The following is a 19,961-nucleotide window of genomic DNA, read 5'->3' as shown; positions in this document are numbered from 1 at the left end:
CTGAACCAAAAGATTTTATTGATCAGTTTCAAAGTTTGATTGAAAGGGGGGGAAAAAAAAGCGCCAAATATTGACGCAGAAGAAGAGCCGACAAATTTCAATTTTAGGAATTAAGGAGACAGAACTCTAATTTGAAAAATGGGTTTACACACAGAGTCCGCTCTGGATCGTGTAAGGCAACAAAGCCTCGAAAACTGCCAAAAGAATCTGGTCGTTCTTGCTTCCATTTCCAAGACTCGCAGGATTTTCTACCACTTCAGAGACCAAAACAAGATTACAAATCAGACTGGACATACACGATGTAACGCCGTCTCCCATTACGCCAAGATGGGACCGGTTCATCGATGCGGAACAAGCGCAGGGCTCCCACTAAACAAAATAACGACGTTCAGCATAATGGCGAGTTGTAATTTCAATCATTTGATTTTATTGAATGCTTTGCCTGGCCCTCAAACTATCGCTTGACATAAAACTAGTCCTCGGCGCGATAAAAAGTCGGGGACCGCTGCACTATAGCATCCGCTCGTTCTGCAGCGCCTTGTAGTACTGCTCCTGCTCAGCGTGGCTCCGGGCCGACACGGAGGGCCGGCGGGGGAGCGTGGACGAGTGGGACAGCATCTGGTCATCCATCAGCAGGTCGGGGTGAGGCGGAGGGGGGAGCACGGCCGAACACGAGGGATGAGGAGGAGGCGGCGGCGGCGGCGGCGTGGAGGAGGCGGGGAGTGGAGGAGGGGGCAAGGGGGATGAGGAGGGTCGCGGAGAGGCCTGAGACAGGAGGGACGAGTGAGGGGGCGGCGGAGGGAGATGGGGTGACGACAGCTGGGGCGGGGGAGGAAGGGGAGAGGACGAGGTGGGATGCGGTGGGGGCGGGAGCTCCGGCGTTTCACCACCCAGAGACTCCTTTTTAACCGGGAGCGTCCGGTAGTCGCGATAAAGCGGGGCGTTGTCCTGCCCCCGCAGGACGCCGCGGTCCGCCGTTTCGCTGGCCATCGGATTACCGCTGATGGTGTTCCTCCACTCCCACGGCTTCCCATTGGAGGCCGTCACCCGGACCACCGGGTGGTGGGGGGCGTGGGCGTCGATGGTGACGATACTGCCACTGCCGGCGACGCTGCCCGGGTTACTGCCGGCGCAGCTGTCCCGGTCGGAAGGGATCCGGTAGTAGGGGGACTCGGAACAGTTGGAGCCGCCGCCCGAGGAGGAGCCGCCACCCTCCATGGGGCCCCCACCGTGGCTCTGATGCTTGGACATCGCCATCACCTGAAAGGTGCGAGGAAATGTCAGAAACAAGACTGTTGTCAATTGGTTTTGAGGTATCGCTAGTCTAGCCCAGAGGGTTTGGAGTGAGGGACTGAGAACACCTTGGACAGGTTGGTTGTCAGACCTACGTACAACCGACCTCAATCACATTACACCTCAGGGAAATTCAGATAAGAATACAAGCATGCGGATAAGAACCTTTGACCTGGACTCAGTTTTGATATCCTAACCCAACCAGACAATGGACAATTGAGGTAGGTCTAGGTTTCTGGAGAAAACCCGCACAATCACACGGAGAAGAAATTCCAAGAAACACTTGACCCTGTACTGACTGGTGCCCTGTCTTGGTTGTACCGTGCAGGGACCGAATCCCGATCCGCTGTTACCAAAATAGTTCCACCTTACCTGAGTGACTCTCGGCTGAGCAGGCGCCTGGGCCGGCTGGCGGTTTGGCACCCTCGGGGTGGACACAGCGATGGGCCCCACACCGGGCTCTTTGGCGCCGCCCCCCTCGGTGAGCGACAGCCACTTGGCACGGGTCTTGGCGCTCTTGGGGGAGACCGGCGGCGGTCGCGTCGCCTCCTCGGGGATGTGGACCAGCGGCGGAGACACCACCATCCGGGACGTGGTGGGCGTGGCCATACCCTTGTTGGCTTGGACTTTGGGGTAGAGGGACGACGGTACCCCCTGGTCGCCCGCCCCGTCCGCCCCTCCCTCGCCCTCGTTCTGGTTCTCGTCCCGGGAGCTTTGACTCCTCAGCTCCAGAGAGCGCTGCTTCCACTCTGACACCAGGTGCCGGGATCTTTGCGGGTCCAGAGCCATGTGGAACGTCATGTGGCGCTGGGAGGCGGGCGGCTCATCGGAGGGCGAGATGGGGCTGTTGCCGTTGGCCACCCGGGGCAGCGTGTTGCTGAACGTCACCATAGTCTCCTTGCCCATGGGCCCGCGGGTGGCCAGGAGCTCCACGTCGGCACTTGCTCGCTTGAGTGACGCCAGGCAGGCTTTCTCCCGCCTCACCTTGCTGCGCGCCCCAGAACTCATGGCCACGGCCAGCTCCTCGCGGCTCTCCGACACCCGCGGCGTCTTCCTGTAGAGGGAGTCGTGACTGCGCTGACTCAGCACCCTCAGCGTGTCCTTGTGCTGCAACCCCGACATTTTGGGGCGAGGCGACGCGTCTTCTTCGGACGCTCTGAAGTTTGCCACTGCGTACACGGCCTGGAGGGAGACGGAAACCGCATCAGGGGCAGTGGCCCACGAGTGCTGAATCTGTTGCTTTTACGTTTAATACTGAAAAAATGATTGCACGTCAATTTTGGCAGTTCTGATTGAGCCCTACCAAATGAACCTGAGGGCTTCTGTTGCTGTCCTGTAAAAGACAAAAATTGGCAAAAAAGGATCTTTGGGGCTCACACTTCTGAGGATCGGGGTTCGCTCCCGACCACGCCTGTGTGGAGTTTTCCTGGTCTTCCCGTACCTGTGTGGGGTTTTCTCCGGGTACTCCGGTTTCCTCCCACGTCCCCAAAATATGAAGCACTCTAAATTGCCCGTAGCGACTTTTGTCTGTCTCCAGTTCAGGGTGTACCCGCCTCCTGCCCGTTGACAGCTGGGATAGACTCCAGCACTCCCTGCGACCCTTGTGAGGATGAGCGGCAAAGAAAATGGATGGATGGATGGATAAATTGACCCTAGATGCGATTGTGAGTGCGACTGTTTGTCTCAATGTGCCCTGCGATTGGCTGGCAACCAGTTTAGGGTGTGCCCCGCCTCCTGCCCGTTGACAGCTGGGATAGGCACCAGCACTCCCTGCGACCCTCGTGAGGATGAGCGGCAAAGAAAATGGATGGATGGATGAATAAATTGACCCTAGATGCGATTGTGAGTGCGACTGTTTGTCTCAATGTGCCCTGCGATTGGCTGGCAACCAGTTTAGGGTGTGCCCCGCCTCCTGCCCTTTGACAGCTGGGATAGGCACCAGCACTCCCTGCGACCCTCGTGAGGATGAGCGGCAAAGAGAATGGATGGATGGATAAATTGCCCCGAGGTGTGATTGTGATTGCAACTGTTCGTCTGCACGTGCCCTGCGATTGGCTGTCAACCCGTTCAGGGTGTGCCCCGCCTCCTGCCCGTTGACAGCTGGGATACGCTCCAGCACTCCCCGCGACCCTCGTGAGGATGAGCGGCAAAGAAAATGGATGGATATTTTATTACAAATGTTTTTTTTTTTTTTTCCCCATTCATTCTTCCTTGGCGGGAACACAAAATTGCCTCTGCCTGAACATGTGAAGGACAAGAGTGAAAATGTGCAACTCTTCTTTTTCTTCTTCTTCCTTTTCTCCTCCCCAAAAATCGAGTGTGAAATTGCTGCGGCAAATTCTTATCCGATGACTGCTTTTCTCTCTCTGTCTCTCTCGTAATGAGGAACGCTAAATATAGCTCGGCGGGAGAGGGAAGAAAGAAAAAAAAAAAAAAAAAAAGAGGGAAGAGGTGACAAACAATCGAGTTGGTGTTGGCGCGCACGACAGGACAAATACAACCGAAAGCGCTTCATTTGAAGACGGGCGGCAGCCTTCGACTGCTGCCAAACGCCGGCTGGCTGTTCGCTCGCTAGCCGCGCACATCCTGACGCAAGCTGCTTTGTCACAACCAGCAATGCACGGTTGCACGTGGACGACCGCAACTTACTTCAGAGTACCTCCATCCGTTTCCTTAGCCGCTTATCCTCACAAGGGCAGCGGGGCGTGCCGGAGCCTATCCCGGCTGTGGACGGCCAGGAGGCGGGGCGCACCCTGAACCGGTCGCCAGCCAATCGCAGGGCACATGGAGACAATCCCACCTAGGGGCAATTTCCATCCATCCATCCATTTCCTTAGCCGCTTATCCTCACAAGGGTCACGGTGAGTGCTGGAGCCTATCCCAGCTCTTAACAGGCAGGAGGCAGGATGCACCCAGAACCGGTCGCCAGCCAATCGCAGGGCACATCGAGGCAAACAGCCGCACTCACAAGCGCACCTACGGGCAATTTCGAGTGTCCAATTAACGCTGCATGTTTTTGGGATGTGGGAGGAAACCGGAGTGCCCACCCGGAGGAAACCCACACAGGCGGGGCCGGGATCGAACCCGGGTCCTCAGAACTGCGAGGCCAACGCCTTACCACTTCTGAGTACAGCATTTTGATATGAAATAACTGAAGATAACAAATTTCTGTGACGTTGAAAATGAAATGCTGTCGCAAGGAATGTGAATTGGTAAAAATGTTTTCATTATTTTGCAGGTTTTCTCATGAAAAACGGAGAAAGCTGCAAGATTGGGGAATTCTCGGAATGTCACGGAATGCTAGCTGGAACGAGCTCAAATTTGCGATGCGTTGGCCTCACAGTTCGATCCCAGACCCCTCCCCCCTGTGTGGAGTTTGCATGTTCACGTGGGTTTTCTCCGGGTGGGCACTCCGGTTTCCTCCCACATCCCAAAAACATGCAACATTAATTGGACACACTAAATTGCCCGTAGGTGTGATCGTGAGTGTGTCTGTTGCCTGTCTGCATGTGCCCTGCGATTGGCTGGCGACCGGTTCAGGGTGTACCCCGCCTCCTGCCCGTTGACAGCTGGGATAGGCTCCGGCGCTGTCCGCGACCCTTGTGAGGATAAGCGGCAAAGAAAACGAATGGATAATTTGAGAATTTGATCGAGGCGGAGACCTGCCGTGAATCAAAAAGTGTCCTGTAAATGTAATAACTGTGTAATTTCATTTCAAATACAAATGATTTGTGAAACTTTCACCAACAACCCAGGCTCAACTTAGCTCCTCCCTCACATACGAGATTTATCACTCCAACATAGTTCCTTGACAATTATTGTACTGCTTTCCTATGGCAGTATCTTGGGGGCATTTTTCAGAAAGAGGGAAAAATCGTTTTTGGGGGCGGGGGTGGGGTGGGGTAAGAAACATTTTCCTAATATTTTTTGAAAATCTTCAGACGGGAGGCGACAGGTGCGTTTTAGTTCGATTTCACACCAGGTGAGTTCGAGAACGGGATCCAATCGGGAGATCTTTTTCTGGTGAAAGCGGCGTCGGTCCCGCGGTAGATTTGACGCGCGGTCGTCCGAACGACTGACCAAGTAGACGCCGATGCCGGCGCCGATCAGGTAGCCCGCGTAGACGTCGACGGGGTGGCTCCGGTGCTGGGTGATCTGCGTCAGGCCGGCCAGGCCCGCCGCCATGCAGAAGGCGAACACCAGCAGCGGCTTCAGCAACTTGGTGGCGGCGCCGATGCTGGCGTTGAAGTACATCTGCGGGCGGGGCGAGAAATGTTGGTCACTTTCCGAGCACATTCCGGTCGTACTTTTCAAAAGATCTTTCAATTCAAATCATCAATAAATCCCAAAAATGATGAATTGCAGCAAAACGGAAAGAGGGATGAATAAGAATAAAATAAAAATACCAACATATTATACAACCCCCTCCCCCCCAATTTTTACCCATTAAAATAACAAAATTAAGATCAATAAAAAGTAATTTATCATCGAGGAATAAAGACAAAATAAAAACGACTACAATCAGGAAATTACAATCGAAAATTATTGACATAGATACAAATGAAAATAAGTATGAATTTAAAGGACTGAAAAGAAAAATAATACAAATAACTAAAATAAATTTAAAAAAGTGAAATAAGGAGCATTATAAATAAATACAATACAAATACACCGGATAAATAATATTAAAACATTTTTTTTTAAATGGATTTGCCTATTAAGAAAGAATAATATGCAAATTAACGTGAATAACTGTATTCAAGTTGTGCATAAAATCACAGAATTAAAATGAATGAAATGAAAAATAATTTATGGGAGATGAATAAAAAAGAAAAAACAAAAAACAAATAAAATCAGGAAATTGCGATCAAAAATTATCAACAAATAATTCTAATTAGTATGAATTTAGAGGATTGAAAATAAAATGAATACAAATAACTAAAATAAATAAAGTGAAATAAGGACAGTTAAAAATAAATACAATACAAATAACTAATATTAAAACAGATTTTTTTAAAAAGTCATTTGATATTCAGAAAGAATAATATGCAGATTTAAGTGAATAATTTTATTCAAGTCAGGCATTAGAACTTAAAAAAATGATGAAATAATTCAACAGCAAAAAAAAAAAACAAAAATGAGCATTTATTTACGTTAACCTCTGGTGGATTGCAAATATTGGATGTTTGTGCTGCTTCCGAGATTTATAAACCGCATGAAACATATTTGCATCGTGATAAAGTCTCACTGTGTGCAAAATAAGCATGAAATTGTTTTGATTTACGTCGCTATGCAATATGCAAATGAATTAGTGGTGACCGGAAGAAACTTGACTTTGCAGAAACTTGAAAATGCTTATTTTGTGTGTTTTTTTTTTTTTTTTTTTTTTTGAACAACACAGAAGAGACAACAAAAAAAGCTCCAAGATGACTTTTGTATTATTCATGTTGCGTTTCGCCATCCAATCCGAGACAAAACGGGAGGAATCAAACAAAGCCAGCGACGTCCGGCTTGACCTCTCGGAACGACACGACTTCCATTTAAATTTCATCGCTCACCTCATGCAAATTGAGACAAGTCAAAAGTATTTAAAAAAAAAAAAAAGGATGCTTACGGAAATGTAGACGGCGGCAAAGCCGGAGAGTGTTGCGTGCTGGGATGGGAACGTTTTCCTGGAGAGGAGAGATTGCACAAAAAAATTACAAAAAATAATACGCATTATTCGGAAATGAAGCAGGTGACGGGATGACGATACTAATTGACAGCCATTGCACTCGGATTTCGCTCATACGGTGATGCCTCGGTTCTCGAGCGCAATCCGTTCCGGAAAACGGTTCGAAAAGGGAATTGTTTGAAAACCAAATTGATGTTTCCCATTACAATGAATGGAAAAAGAAATAATGCGTTCCAAGCCTAAAAGATTAGGCTTTTTAAAGCATTTTTTTTTTACCTTTTCCTGATAGTAAACTGCATAGTAGAAATATATGTATAAATACAATACAATACAAATAAAATAATTTAAATTTATTTTTTGCTTAAAATGTATGCTTTAGTAGTAGAGTACGCTAGGCTGGGAGTGCATTGCCGTATCTGTAGCGACTTGGCCCCCGTTATGTCATTTCAGTGTTGTCGAGGGGCGTTCGAAAATAGAATATAATTTGTCATAGGTGGGTTAGCTGCTTGTGCCGTGCGCATTATGTTATTTCCGGGTTGTGTCAAGGGTGTTCGAGTACCGATTTTCGTTCGAAAACAGAAGCAAAAAAAAAAAAATCTTGAAATTTTTGTTCGAAAACCAGTTTGTCCGAAAACGTGGACGTTTGAAAACCGAGGCTTTACTGTATGTATATAGGGATTGTATCTACAGCATATTTTGGTTCAATTCACTCATCTAATAATGATTTTACTCATACGATACATACATTCTAGTGTTATGAAGGTATCCCGATACATATGCAGCTATTGTACTAATATAGTATGTTGATATTCTACTACTATGTAAATATTGTGCTAATGTCTATGTTGGATTCATATGTAGGTATTGTAGTAATATGCTGAGCACAGGTGTCAAAGTCAATGCCCGGGGGCCACATCTGGTCCACGAGATCATTTCATGAGGCCCGTGAAAGCAAATCATGTGCGTTGACTTCTCGTTTCCTGATAGCATACCAAAATTGAAAATATTCTTTCATGTTATTCATATTGAGATTTTGTACTTTATGAAAAGGAATTACATGGTAGTTGAAAATGGTATATATATATATATATATATATATATATATATATATATATTTTTTTTTTTTTTTTTTACTGGGCTTTGATTTCACAAGTAGTCTTATTAATTTTACATGTAGTAATATGAGATGTTATACATATATACTGTATATGGGTACACATTCATAACGGCCCTCCAAAAGAAACCATAACATCGACTTGGCCCATGACAAAAATGAGTTTGAGACCTTACCCCATGTAGGCATTTTACATATGTATGGATGTTGCACAAATGTGAACTATAGGTATTGGATTTACAAGTAATAAGTGTAGCATTTGTACCATGTAAATATTGCACTCATATGAAGGCATTAGACTACTATGTAAATATTGCACTGAGGTGTCGGTGTTCTCGGAAATTGTAGCAGAAATTGTATAAATATGTTCAGTGTACGTTGAGGCGATATTTGCGCTACCTGGCGGACATGATGGCGTACTGGTCTTTGCCCATGCAGATGTCCTGCGTGACGTAGGCGTTGCCGTCGCAGGCCACGCCCGGCGCCGTGTAATTGGGCTGGCAGACGGTCAGGAAGAAAGGGGCGTGGTAGCCCGTCGCCAGCTGGATGACGTCCGTCACCAGCGCCGTTGCCAAGAGACCGAAGACGTGAACGCCTGAACGGCGCAAAGGAAATGAAGGGGGGGGAGTCAAGGTCACCTCGGGTGGATCTTTCTCAACGCAGCTCCAAAAAATAATAACAATAAAAAGAAGCAGTTTCTGTTATTTTGTCACCTGCACACACAAAAGACAAAAGCAATTTCATTTCCACTCGAGAGCGTCAAAGACGGCCTCCAGATATTTAGCGTCATGTCACGCCTCTTTAGCGCTCGGTCACTCTTCGTTTAGCGCGCGGAATGAGTTCATTACCCGCCGCCCCGGAAGCCGAACGACGGCGGCGGGTTCGCGCTCGACGACAAAACGCCGCCGCCGCCGCCGCTTTGTTAGGTACAGCGGCGCGCACATTCTTTGCGGCTCGTTTTTTTTTTTTTTTTTAAACTGAATTGAAAAGTAAGAGTTGAAAAATTTTGGAAAAAAAAAAAATCAATAAAATCGGCCAGGTAACGGCAATAAAAATAAAGAAAACATTAAAAAAAAATAATTATTTTCAATAAAACATTTTGATGGCCACTTAAAATAATACTATTATTTTAACTTGGATTATTTGATAATACTACAAATAATACTATTACCACTACAAAATAATTACAGGACAAACAAACAAATGAACAAATAAAACTACTTTTACTACAAAGAAAAAAAAGCATTTTAAATAAAAAAGTTTGATGGTCACTTAAAATAATACTATTATTTTAAGTTGCATCATTTAATAAAAATTCACAAATAAAACTACTTTTACTAAAAAGAAAGAAAAAATAAAAAAATATTATTTTAAATGAAACATTTTGATGGCCACTTAAAATAACACTATTATTTTAAGTTGTATCATTACTACATCATCATCACTACAAAATAATTAAAGAACAAACAAACAAATTAACAAATAAAACTACTTTTACTAAAAACAAAGAAAAAATAAAAAAATATATTTTAAATAAAAAAAATATTATTTATTTATTTTAATTTTATATAACTGTATTTAATAAAACAACTTAAAATAATAGTATTTTAAGTGACCATCAAAATCTTTTCTTTAAAATATATTTTTTAAATGTTCTTTTTATTAAAAGTAATTTTATTTGTTAATTTGTTTACATAATACAACTTAAAATAATACTATTATTTTAAGTGACCATCAAAATAATACTTAAAACAATACTATTATTTTAAGTTGTATTATTTAATAACACTACAAATAATACACAATAAACAAACAAACAAATTAACAAATAAAACTACTTTTACTACTAAGTACTTTTTTTGACAACAAAATAAAGACAAAAAATATAAGTAAATACAAATTAATAAAATGATATCAATTTTACATCAAAATAAAATCACATTTAGCAATTTTGGGTGAACTCAAGGTCCTGTGCAGCAAGGAGTTGTGAAATGATAATGATCATAATAATAATAATAATCACAAGATAAAGAAAAAAATCATGAAAAATACACAAACCAAAAAGATGAAATGAAAAAATTAAATAAATAAAATTAAATTATTTCATTAATTGAATGTAAAATAAATTGTACAAAATATATAGTACAATAAAATATATACAAAAACAAAAATAATTCAGACAATTAAAACAAACGTTTAAAAACAAAAAAAAAAAAAGAAAACTTATTGGTCACTCACCCACGAAGCGCACAGTCCTGCGCAGGAAAGAGTTGAAGCTGCATCCTCCGGCGTTGATGCTGCCCTCCGTCTTGGGGCAGGTCTTGAGTTTGGACTGCATGCAGTACATGAGGCCCTCCCCCATCATGATCTGTGCGCAAAGGCCGGCCAGGAAAGAACAAAAACATCCATTTCCTGTGATCTTAAAACTCGGGGTGATGGAGAACGGCGGCTAAAGCGTTATTGATGTCGGCGATCGCTTCCAATCAGGGTGACAGATGACTTTGCTGCTTCCTTCCATGCCGCCGATGGATTAGCATTGCGCGAGTGTGTGCGGGGGTGCGACATTAGTATGTCAAGTGTGCGTTTAGCGTCGACGGCGTTTCTTGGAGGGGAGAATGAATTGTTGCCTCCGCGCACATTATTAGCGCTTGTAGCCGATGTACTTCTCATTGCAGTTTCAGACAGCGATGTTAGCACGCAAGTGCAACGTAGCCTAGCTTAATGTGAAAAGTGATGCGAGACTGGAGTGAGAGAAACAAAACGTGCACACGGCGGGTATTGAACATATTTTGCGTGATTAAAAAACAAACAAAAAAAATCATTGTGGGAAAGTGAGGCACAGCTACAGAAGCGTATTGCTGCCGCACCCACAAAAAGAAAGTTTCACACTATAACATGAAATCAATTACGTTACAACGTGAAACTTTTCACGCCATAACGTGAAATGATTCGCATTACAATGTGGACTTAATCACATTATAACACATTAAAACATGAAACATCCATATTATGGCGTGAAACGTATCACATTATAACGAGATAGCGTGTTTTTTTTTTTTTTTTTGGTGTGGCAGCAAAACGCTTCTGTACTGAATTCTTCTTATTGATGTTGGCAATCGCTACCAATCAGGGTGATAGATGACTTTGCTTCCAATCAGGCTGATAGATGACTTCTGAATTACGTTATAACATGAAACTTTTTATGTTATAACAAGAAATGATCCACATTATCATGCGGACTGAACCCCATTATAACGTGAAACATATCACGTTATAACGTGATAGCGACCTTTTTTTTGGGGGTGTGGCAGCAATGCACTTCTGTACTGAATTCTTCTGAATTGTTATTATTGATGTTGGTGATCGCTTCCAATCAGGGGGATAGATGACTTTGCTTCCAATCAGGCTGATAGATAACTTCTGAATGACGTTAAAACGTGAAACTTTTCAGGTTACAACATGAAATGATTCACTTCATCATGTGGACTTAACCACATTATAACGTGAAACATATCACATTATAACGGAGAGCATATCATGTTATAACATGAAGGTTTCGCACGATTCCACGAAATGAATTACGTTATCACGTGAAATTTTTCACGTTATAACATGAAATGATTCACATTATAACGTGGACTTAACCACATTACTGTATAACGTGAAACATATGTTATAACATGAAATATCCACATTATAACGTGAAACATAACGCGTTATAACGTGATAGCGACCTTTTTTTATGGGTGTGGCAGCAATACGCTTCTGTACACAGAAGATTCAGACTAAAAAAAAAAAAAAAGAAAAAGGAAAAAAAAAAAAAGAAATACTAACTTTAGCTTTCTGTTTCATGCCAACTGGTGTTTTTTCTTTTCAATCGTCAATGAAAATAATCATAAAAAAAAGAGCTCAGAATGTTTCATTCTTCACGGGAGCCGCAGCAGCTTCAGATAAATCAAAATGAAAATGTGAATTTTCGAAAGGTCTCACCGAGGCGGCGGGTCCGGCGAAGGCCAAGCTGAGCAGCATGAGCAGCGGGATGAGCTCGTCGCCCGTCTCCACGTAGGGCATGGAGAGGCGGCGGTCGCGGCAGCGGAAGCCCACCGAGGCCGGGGACAAGACGTCCGTCAGCTCCAGGAAGTACAGCGACACCAAGGACGACAGCACGATGGGGAGCTGCGACGGGGTGGGGGGGGGATGGGGGGGGGCGGGGCAATCAACGCCGGTCGCCGAAAAGAACGATGATGCGTACAGGCTGCGTCAAAATTTGGTTGGTTCACACAAAATTCCCATCTGGAGAATTTTTCCATAAAAGCCTCAGAGAGGAAGTTAGAACTGAATCGAAGGATTTGGGTTTCAAAGTAGGGCTTAGAGGTGAGGGTCAGCGTTGCAAAATAGGATCAGGGTTTTTAAATCGGGTTCATGGTTTTGATGGAGGTCTTGAAAGCAAGTACAAAGTATTTCACGGGAGGATTTTGGGTTTCAATGGGAGCTTTCAAGATGGGATTAGCGATTCAAAATTTGGTTTCAGGCAAGGGTTTTGGAGTACAGTTTTAAGGCAAGTATTAGAGTATATTTTATGGCCAGGCAAATATTATTTATGGGGAGTGTAGTGGTTTAGAGTCAGGTTTCAAGACAGGATTAGGTTTTCAAAGTAAGGATACAAGGTAAGTTTAAGAGTCTGGTTTCTAGCCAGTGTCCAGGTTTCAAGTAGGCTTTCAATCCATTGATAGTGGTTTCAGGCAAATATTAATGTTTAAGGGAGGCTTAACCTTTGAAAACTCGGTTTCAAAACCGGATTAGGGTTTCTGTAGACATTTTAACCAGGGTTCAGATCTCGAAGTAGGGGTTAAAAGAAGATTGGTGCTCCAAGAGACGGCTTCAAGCCAGGTTTATGGTTTTAGAGCAAGTAGTGCAGTTTCATGGGAAGGTGAGTATTTTAAAGTCAGGTTTCAAGGCAGGATTAAAGTTTCAAAATACGGTTTTCAATCCTTGTTTAACATAATAATAATAATCCAAGCAGATGATTGATGAAAGCGCGGCCGTACCTCCACAAAGTAAAAGCACGGCAGCAGCGTGACGCTGTCTTTGGGCGGCTTCTTCTTGGCTCGGCTTTTGGGGGACGCCATCTTGGGGTGCGACCACTCGCAGCCTGCGAGGGACGAGCGGGACACCGTTAAACAATCCAACAAATTCAAACATTTACACGCGCACGCCGGCACTTCAGCGATCCATATTTCCCCTTCTCGACATCCACTCCTGAATTCCTTTCTGTCCTCCTTCCTTCCTTCCTTACGACGCTACGATTTTCGAAGACATCTCGTCGCTGGCGGATCCCGATTTTCGCGCAAGCGCAAAGCTCGCCGTTCCTCTTTACCGACACGGCTGATCGGTCTACGCCGGTCTACGAAAGTACCAACATCGGTCTAACCCTAACCTCTGGTGCAGAGTTGCACCGCCTGTCGAATAAATAAAATACATCTTTTCTCGTTCCCTCTCATTCTTTTTTCCTTCATTTTTTTTTAAAAAAAAAAGAACAAATCTCGCCCTTTCCCTCCAGTTTTCCTCCCCGCTGAGCAACACATCAGCGAGGGGACGACGCCGGGACGGACGGAAGGTCTCCAGCGTGGCGGAAAAGCCGCTTAGTCGGGAGCCCAGCACTCTCCCCCCCTGGTCTCGTCTCGGTGACCTGCTCCACTCGCGTAGACTTCAACCCAACCCCCACCGCCAAACCGCCCCCCCCCCTCCTTAAATCACATCTCTCACACACAATTTTCCTTCCTTTGCACAAGCGCGGCGGCTTTTTTTTTTTTTTTTTAATCTCCAAAACCAGCGTTTTGTTTCTCCCTTCTGCACGGACGCGACAGCAAAATGTCGGCCGACCGGCGACGCTTCTAAAAAGACTTTAACCTTGTGTGTGCGGTGGACAGAATCCCAGTTTGTCACCGTGCCAGACAGTCTGAAAGACCACCAACACGGCTTCGGGGGGGGGGGGATGATTTTTTTTTTCCCCCTCCTTCTTCTTTTGACTGACACTGGAAGAATAGCGTCCAAAAACTCATCGGAGCTGCATTCAACTGCTGAATACCGCACCGGCGTGGAAACGGGAGCTCAGAACATTCACGTGACGGGCATTTCATAAGCGATCGTTACTTTATAGTTGAAACGAGTTTGACCCTGTAACTGAATATTTTGGGACATCTCAACAAATTAGAATCATGTCAAATGTGCCATTGAGCAAGTTCATTTCCAAATATAGAGATCCATGACACATACTGTACGTACACAACTGTCCATACACCCATCCATCCATTCTCTACCGTTTCTCCGGGTCGGGTCGCGGGGAAGTAGCTTCAGCAGGGATAGCCAGACTTCCCTTTCCCCAGCCACTTCTTCCAGCTCTTCCGGGAGGACCCCGAGGCGTTCTCAGGCTAGCCGAGAGACGTAGTTTCTCCGGCGTGTCCAGGGTGGTCCCCGGGGTCTCTTTCCGGTGGGACGTGCCCGGAACGCCTCACCGGGGAGGCGGCCAGGAAGCATTCCTGATCAGATACCCCAGCCACCTCGTCTGGCGCCTCCCAATGCTTCTCTGGGTCGGGTCGCGGGGGAAGTAGCTTCAGCAGGGATACCCAGACTTCCCTTTCCCCAGCCACTTCTTCCAGCTCTTCCGGAAGGATCCCGAGGCGTTCTCAGGCTAGCCGAGAGACGTAGTCTCTCCAGCGTGTCCAGGGTGGTCCCCGGGGTCTCTTTCCGGTGGGACGTGCCCGGAACGCCTCACCAGGGAGGCGTCCTGGAGGTATCCGAATCAGATGCCCCAGCCGCCTCGCCTGGCGCCTCTCAACGCGGAGGAGCAGCGGCTCGCCACTGAGCCCCTCCCTGATGACCGAGCTTCTCACTTGTTCTCTAAGGGAGAGCCCGGACACCCTGAAACTCATTTCGGCCGCATGTATCCGTGATCTTGCCCTGTGATTTATGTTTCCATCTTTTATATAATAAGTGCACTATTGCAGGAAAGTTGACTAGAAGATTAAAATAATAATAAAAAAAAATATCAAGAGCACAGTTAACTTGAACCCTTTCCTGCTGTGTTTGTTTCTTGGTTACGCCGACAATGTTCACACGTCATCCTTTGAAAAGTTCCAAATGTCATTAGCATTAGCATTAGCATACTTCTTGGGCACAAAAGGAAAGTTCAAAGGTCAACGTGACCCGGCGTTTAATCAGCAAAATACAGTCAATAAATAAATAAATACAATGAAATAATGCCAATAGTTTTCCCTCACCAAATCAAGGACAGAACCCTAACGAGTTCAATCCTATTTTTGGGAAAATATTTCAAGATTTTTTTTTAAACTTTCAGAGGGTCCGTTTGGCTCGCAGCGTGAGCATAAAGATCCGCAAACCGCCACCTTGAGTCAATTACGCCGATAGCCCCAATTAAGGAAAGACATCACGCGAGTTGCCGGCGAGACGGACCGTCGATGACGGGAACGCGCGCCGACACTCACCTCGATCCCGGGGGCTCCGCGAATTCACCGAGTCCCGTCGCCCCCTTCCCCCCCGGCGTGCTCTGGCGTGCTGCTCCAGTTTGGCGGCTCTCTCTGTCCCGTCTTTCCCTTTTAATCCATACCCATGTCGCCCTTAAAAAAAAAAAAAAAAAAAAATCCCAAATTGAGCGGGTGCGCTGGATCGGGATGCGAGGACCCCGTCAAAGGATGCTGGTGGCGGAAAAGTCCCCTCCAAATGTGGTCCGATTCGGAAGTGAAATCTTCACGTGGCGGCGGTGGTGCAGGCTAGGGAGGGGGGGGTCCAGATCCTCCCCTTGTTCACCTATTATTATCCAACGGTATTCCTGATGGAATCACAAGGTTGGGCCAAAACAACCCCCCCCCCAAAAAAAAAAAACAGGGAGGAATCCTCAGATGAGCTTTTTTTTTTTTTTTTTTTTTAATTTTCCAGACGAGCATCCAAGTGTCAGTTTTATTCGGGTACGCAGTCACAAAGGCAGGCACGAGATGGAGGCGGGTGGGGTGGGGAGGTGGGGGGGGGGAGAGCGGTGCACCGATGGTGGGGGGAGGAGACAGTCTGCTCCACACTTCTTCTCCTCCTTCCATGAGACAAAAGGGGGGGAATGGCGGAGGGAGGCTCGCGCACGGGATTAAGGGGAGGAGGGCGCTCAAGTCTCATCAATGGGGAAGCGCCATTGTCGGCTCGCGAAGGGCGTGTCCACGTGCGCCGCGGCGGAGCACGTGGACGCCGGTTCCGCGAGAATCGGCAGGAAACGCCGACGTTACGACGGGCGTGTCGAACGCGCGCGGCGATGGAAGCAACTTTTGTTGCTAAATTCGGCCACTGGGGGGCCACGCTGAGGACCATCGCGTAAAATCTCCACTTAGCACTTAAATGACCGACGGATATATTTGCTAAATCCGATTTTTTCACGAAAACAGACGCAAGTTCAACTGCCAAATGAGATTGTGATGCCACACGTACGTGATTTTGACACTTTGCGTAAATCCCGTCATGACACAATTGTGGCAATTTCAACGATTTTGTGCCGCTAGATTCAACATTTTAGGAGTTCTACGGTCAACATTGCCTGGATGAGATGAATAAAAGCCTTCTTTCACTGAAACAACACATTACTTCCAAGTAGAGTCCAGATTCGGTTCTCGAACGTCCCCCGTTCTCCAACAAATAGGTTTTCGACCGAAAATTTGGAAATTTTTTTTTTTACTTCTGTTTTTTTGAACGAAAATTGTAACTGGAACACCCCCGACAAAACCCGGAAATGACATAACGCGTGCGGCCTGACCCCACCCACGACGCGCTTTGTTATTGTGAATTTGAACGAACAAAAAAAAAAAAAAAATAACATAATGCACGTGACGGGTGATTCGGTTTTCGAACAAATCACTTCTGGAACCGCCTTGTAGAACGGATTGTAGTCGAGAACCAAGGTTGTACTGTATTAACTCTCGCTTGAACCTTTCAGACCCTTTCTGGCCACCGTGCTCGAAACCGACATACGGCAAAACTGTAATTTTTGGACCTTGAGTTCCATCACTCCTCTCTTTCTCTCTCTCTCTCTCTCTCTCTCTCTCTCTCACATCAGACATAAAAACATCCAGCAAATAAGCTAGCTAGCACCGCTAACGACGAAGCCTTTTTGAATTTTTCTGGCCACCGTAGTTGGAGCTCACGTTGGAGGATGCGAAACTGTTTGGCGGCTTTGACCAACGTTGGCTCTTCAAGCGGTGCTACGCCGCTAGCAAGCATTTAAATCAACCGACTTGCTTTGTGATTTCGTTGCTAGGCAGAATTCACGGGGCAAACCCGCGAGCGCCCCGCTGGCCATTTATGTCACGAATTTGTCTTCTTTTGGGGCCACCATACTAGCTCGTATTCGACTGTGACCAGTCGGAACCCTTAAACGGGTTCTGACAGAGGAGACCCAGGTCCTTTTTCCTGGTGACATCGCTTGTCGGTAGGCAGAATTTGTGCGGCTAAATCGCGTTTGCCGATAACAAAAGCGGCGTACGGCAACACAGCCCAAGGAAATGAAAGCAGAACATCGCTGCGAGGCCTTACGAGACACATTTGGCCGTAATATCGCTGCTCTGCATGAAATATAAAATACAAACCGGCAGCTCTTGATTCTCTAAAAAAAAAAAAAAAAACACTCCATTCGGTCGCTACCCAACTGGAATGTACGTGTGCGTGTGACACATTCCCACACGCACACCCCCAAACGGGATGGTAATATCCGCACATTCTCAAGTGCTTCCACGCTACCCCCCCCCCACCCAAAAAAAAAAATCACTGCCGCCGCCCCACACTACGAACTGGGGGGGTTGGGGGGGCACATTTATCCTCTCTGTGGTTGCCAGGGAGTTTCTCTGTAAAAAGGGAGGTGGTCTGCGGGGATTGGTGTGGGGGTTGGGTGGGGGTGTACTCCCTGGGGTCACACGTACCCCCCCCCCCATCCCCCACCCTAGCAACGTACACACAAAGGACACCCAATACGAGCCACGGCTCGGTCACAGCTGGCCAGAGCTAATAAACTCATCGCTCAGCGGCTGGCTCCAGTTTACCGAGCAGACAAAAGCGCAAAGATGGAGGGATGAGAGAGGCGGAGTAACCCCCTCCCCAAATATCAAACAAAACTGAGCATTATTGGTTCTGGAAAGGCAAACTTTTCGGTATCGGGTGCCACGAGATGGTGCGCAGAACGACGTGTCCTGTGAGTTCCGTCAGAGCTGCAGTCTTTTCCCTTTGAGGCCATTTGAAGAGTAATTGGTTGGCTTTCTTGTGGACGCCTGAGGGGGGCGGTCTGGGGGTGGGGTACTCGGGGATTCATAATTTTGATTAACATTCTCGAATCCGGCTGACACGTGATCCGCATACCTCGTGAAAGCATTCGTGTGCTCTGAGTAAGTAAATTCTGCGAGGAGGAAAACACAAACATAAAACTCATAATAATATTTTAAAAAAAAATTAATCGGCGTTACCTGTTTGGTGGTCCCCACGACACACGTTCATCTCTCTCCGCTGAGGAATATGAAAAGACACAGTTTACATATACCGGAGGAACGGCTCATGGAATCATATCCCTGGACCTTTGCGGTCCCCACAAAGGTATAATTGATATAATTGTGTAAACAAACATTTATCCCTATTCAAGCAAAAAAAATAAAAAAAACATTGGGGGTTCTAATTTATAGTCTCCAGATTACAATATGACGCCATCATCATGCCCCTCCCACACAAGTGCATACCAGAACTCACAGGCAGATGCATGCATAAACTTCAAAGAACAGTTCCAGCCTTCGTATTTTGCTGCATGGCTGACTTGTGGTCCCCGCAGCACAACATCTCGGTACGAATATTCGTTTGTCCCCACCAAGTCTAAAGATCAACACACTTGTGCACGGAACAGTTCCTTAATTCATCAGGTGCCCGATTTGTGGTACCCATACCACACAATATCCTACTCATTAAAAAACCTCCCATGTTCTTCGCACCTGATTTCTTGTCCCCCACACCGCAACACAACTGGGTCAACCAAAAAACGCTACCCCCCCCCCCCCCATCAAGCGGATCCCGAAACACACCAAAACCGACTTGACGGATCCCTCCAGAAACACATTCCTGCGCTTATGTTACGTGTCGTTCCTGATTTGCCGTCTCCGTGCAATAGGACCCAATGACGGGCATGTGTGAAATATTCGATATTCTCCACACATGTATCGCGTCGGTAAGTATTGGCCGACAGCACACCTCAACGCATCCGACGCGTTTACCCGACCGCGTGTGAGCACAAACATGCGAGCACGCAACCGTGAGATGGCCTCGCCATCGATTTCTTGCGTAGGCCGTTCAGCATACCTGAAATCGCCGCCGCCGCGCTGTTGGGAGGCCGACGACAACCGCAACACAACTAGGGCGCGGGTTCCGTGACTGATCTGAATGATCGCCCGCACTTTGAATGGGAATCGCAAATCTGGATTTCCCCCGCGTGGGCCACTCTCAGGTCGCATGGGCGCACTTCATTTTCCGGGCCGCGGAAGATTAAAGTCTCATCACGCCGCAATCGTTATGGTGCCAGGTTAGGAAAACGCACACATTGCTCGGGCGACACTCTGTGGTAAAGAGGAGTCATTACGAGCTCGGGATTGACTTTGGTACAAGTGTCGGTACCTTCGCATTTTGGGTCGCCTGATTTGCGGGCTCTACAACATGACTGTGTTCCCATTTATCCACGAATACCACAAGCCAGAGAGTACAAACGGATACTCGTATCCACATCAGGAGGCTCAAACTGAATTTCCCTTGGGGGCCACTGGAGGCAGAGTCCGGCTGAGGCTGGGCCGCAGTTGAAAT

The 19,961-nt window shown here is 46.4% G+C and overlaps 1 protein-coding gene across 3 annotated transcripts; it reads right to left on the bottom strand.

Annotated features, from left to right (window-relative positions):
• Positions 1–463: 463 nt before the first annotated feature.
• On the bottom strand, positions 464–19,681 carry plppr3a (phospholipid phosphatase related 3a). Of its 3 annotated transcripts, none has more exons than XM_061843936.1 (11): positions 19,467–19,681; positions 18,590–18,629; positions 15,587–15,718; positions 13,130–13,233; positions 12,072–12,257; positions 10,320–10,449; positions 8,481–8,676; positions 6,908–6,965; positions 5,374–5,547; positions 1,666–2,475; positions 464–1,260 (listed from the first exon to the last, which is right to left on the bottom strand). In XM_061843936.1, exons 2-11 carry the CDS (start codon positions 18,618–18,620, stop codon positions 511–513), a joined length of 2,571 nt encoding a protein of 856 aa, XP_061699920.1. In that variant the 5' UTR covers positions 18,621–18,629; positions 19,467–19,681; the 3' UTR covers positions 464–510. The 3 variants fall into 3 exon arrangements, with proteins under 3 accessions (XP_061699920.1, XP_061699919.1, XP_061699921.1); XM_061843935.1 differs by lacking the exon at positions 19,467–19,681 and adding an exon at positions 18,867–18,997; XM_061843937.1 differs by lacking the exon at positions 15,587–15,718.
• Between the last annotated feature and the right edge of the window lie 280 nt (positions 19,682–19,961).

Source organism: Syngnathoides biaculeatus, chromosome 15 (assembly GCF_019802595.1).
Source record: "Syngnathoides biaculeatus isolate LvHL_M chromosome 15, ASM1980259v1, whole genome shotgun sequence".
NCBI lineage: Eukaryota > Metazoa > Chordata > Actinopteri > Syngnathiformes > Syngnathidae > Syngnathoides > Syngnathoides biaculeatus.
This window is presented reverse-complemented; position numbering and strand designations above follow the sequence as displayed.

Bases quoted from the DNA above. Each gene is read 5' to 3' on its own strand.
- plppr3a (XM_061843935.1), bottom strand. The intron at 8,677-10,319 runs GTGAGTGACCAA...TGCGCCGTTCAG, and splicing joins CAGGACTGTGCGCTTCGTGG to GCGTTCACGTCTTCGGTCTC. The intron at 1,261-1,665 runs GTAAGGTGGAAC...CGCACCTTTCAG, and splicing joins CTCAGCCGAGAGTCACTCAG to GTGATGGCGATGTCCAAGCA.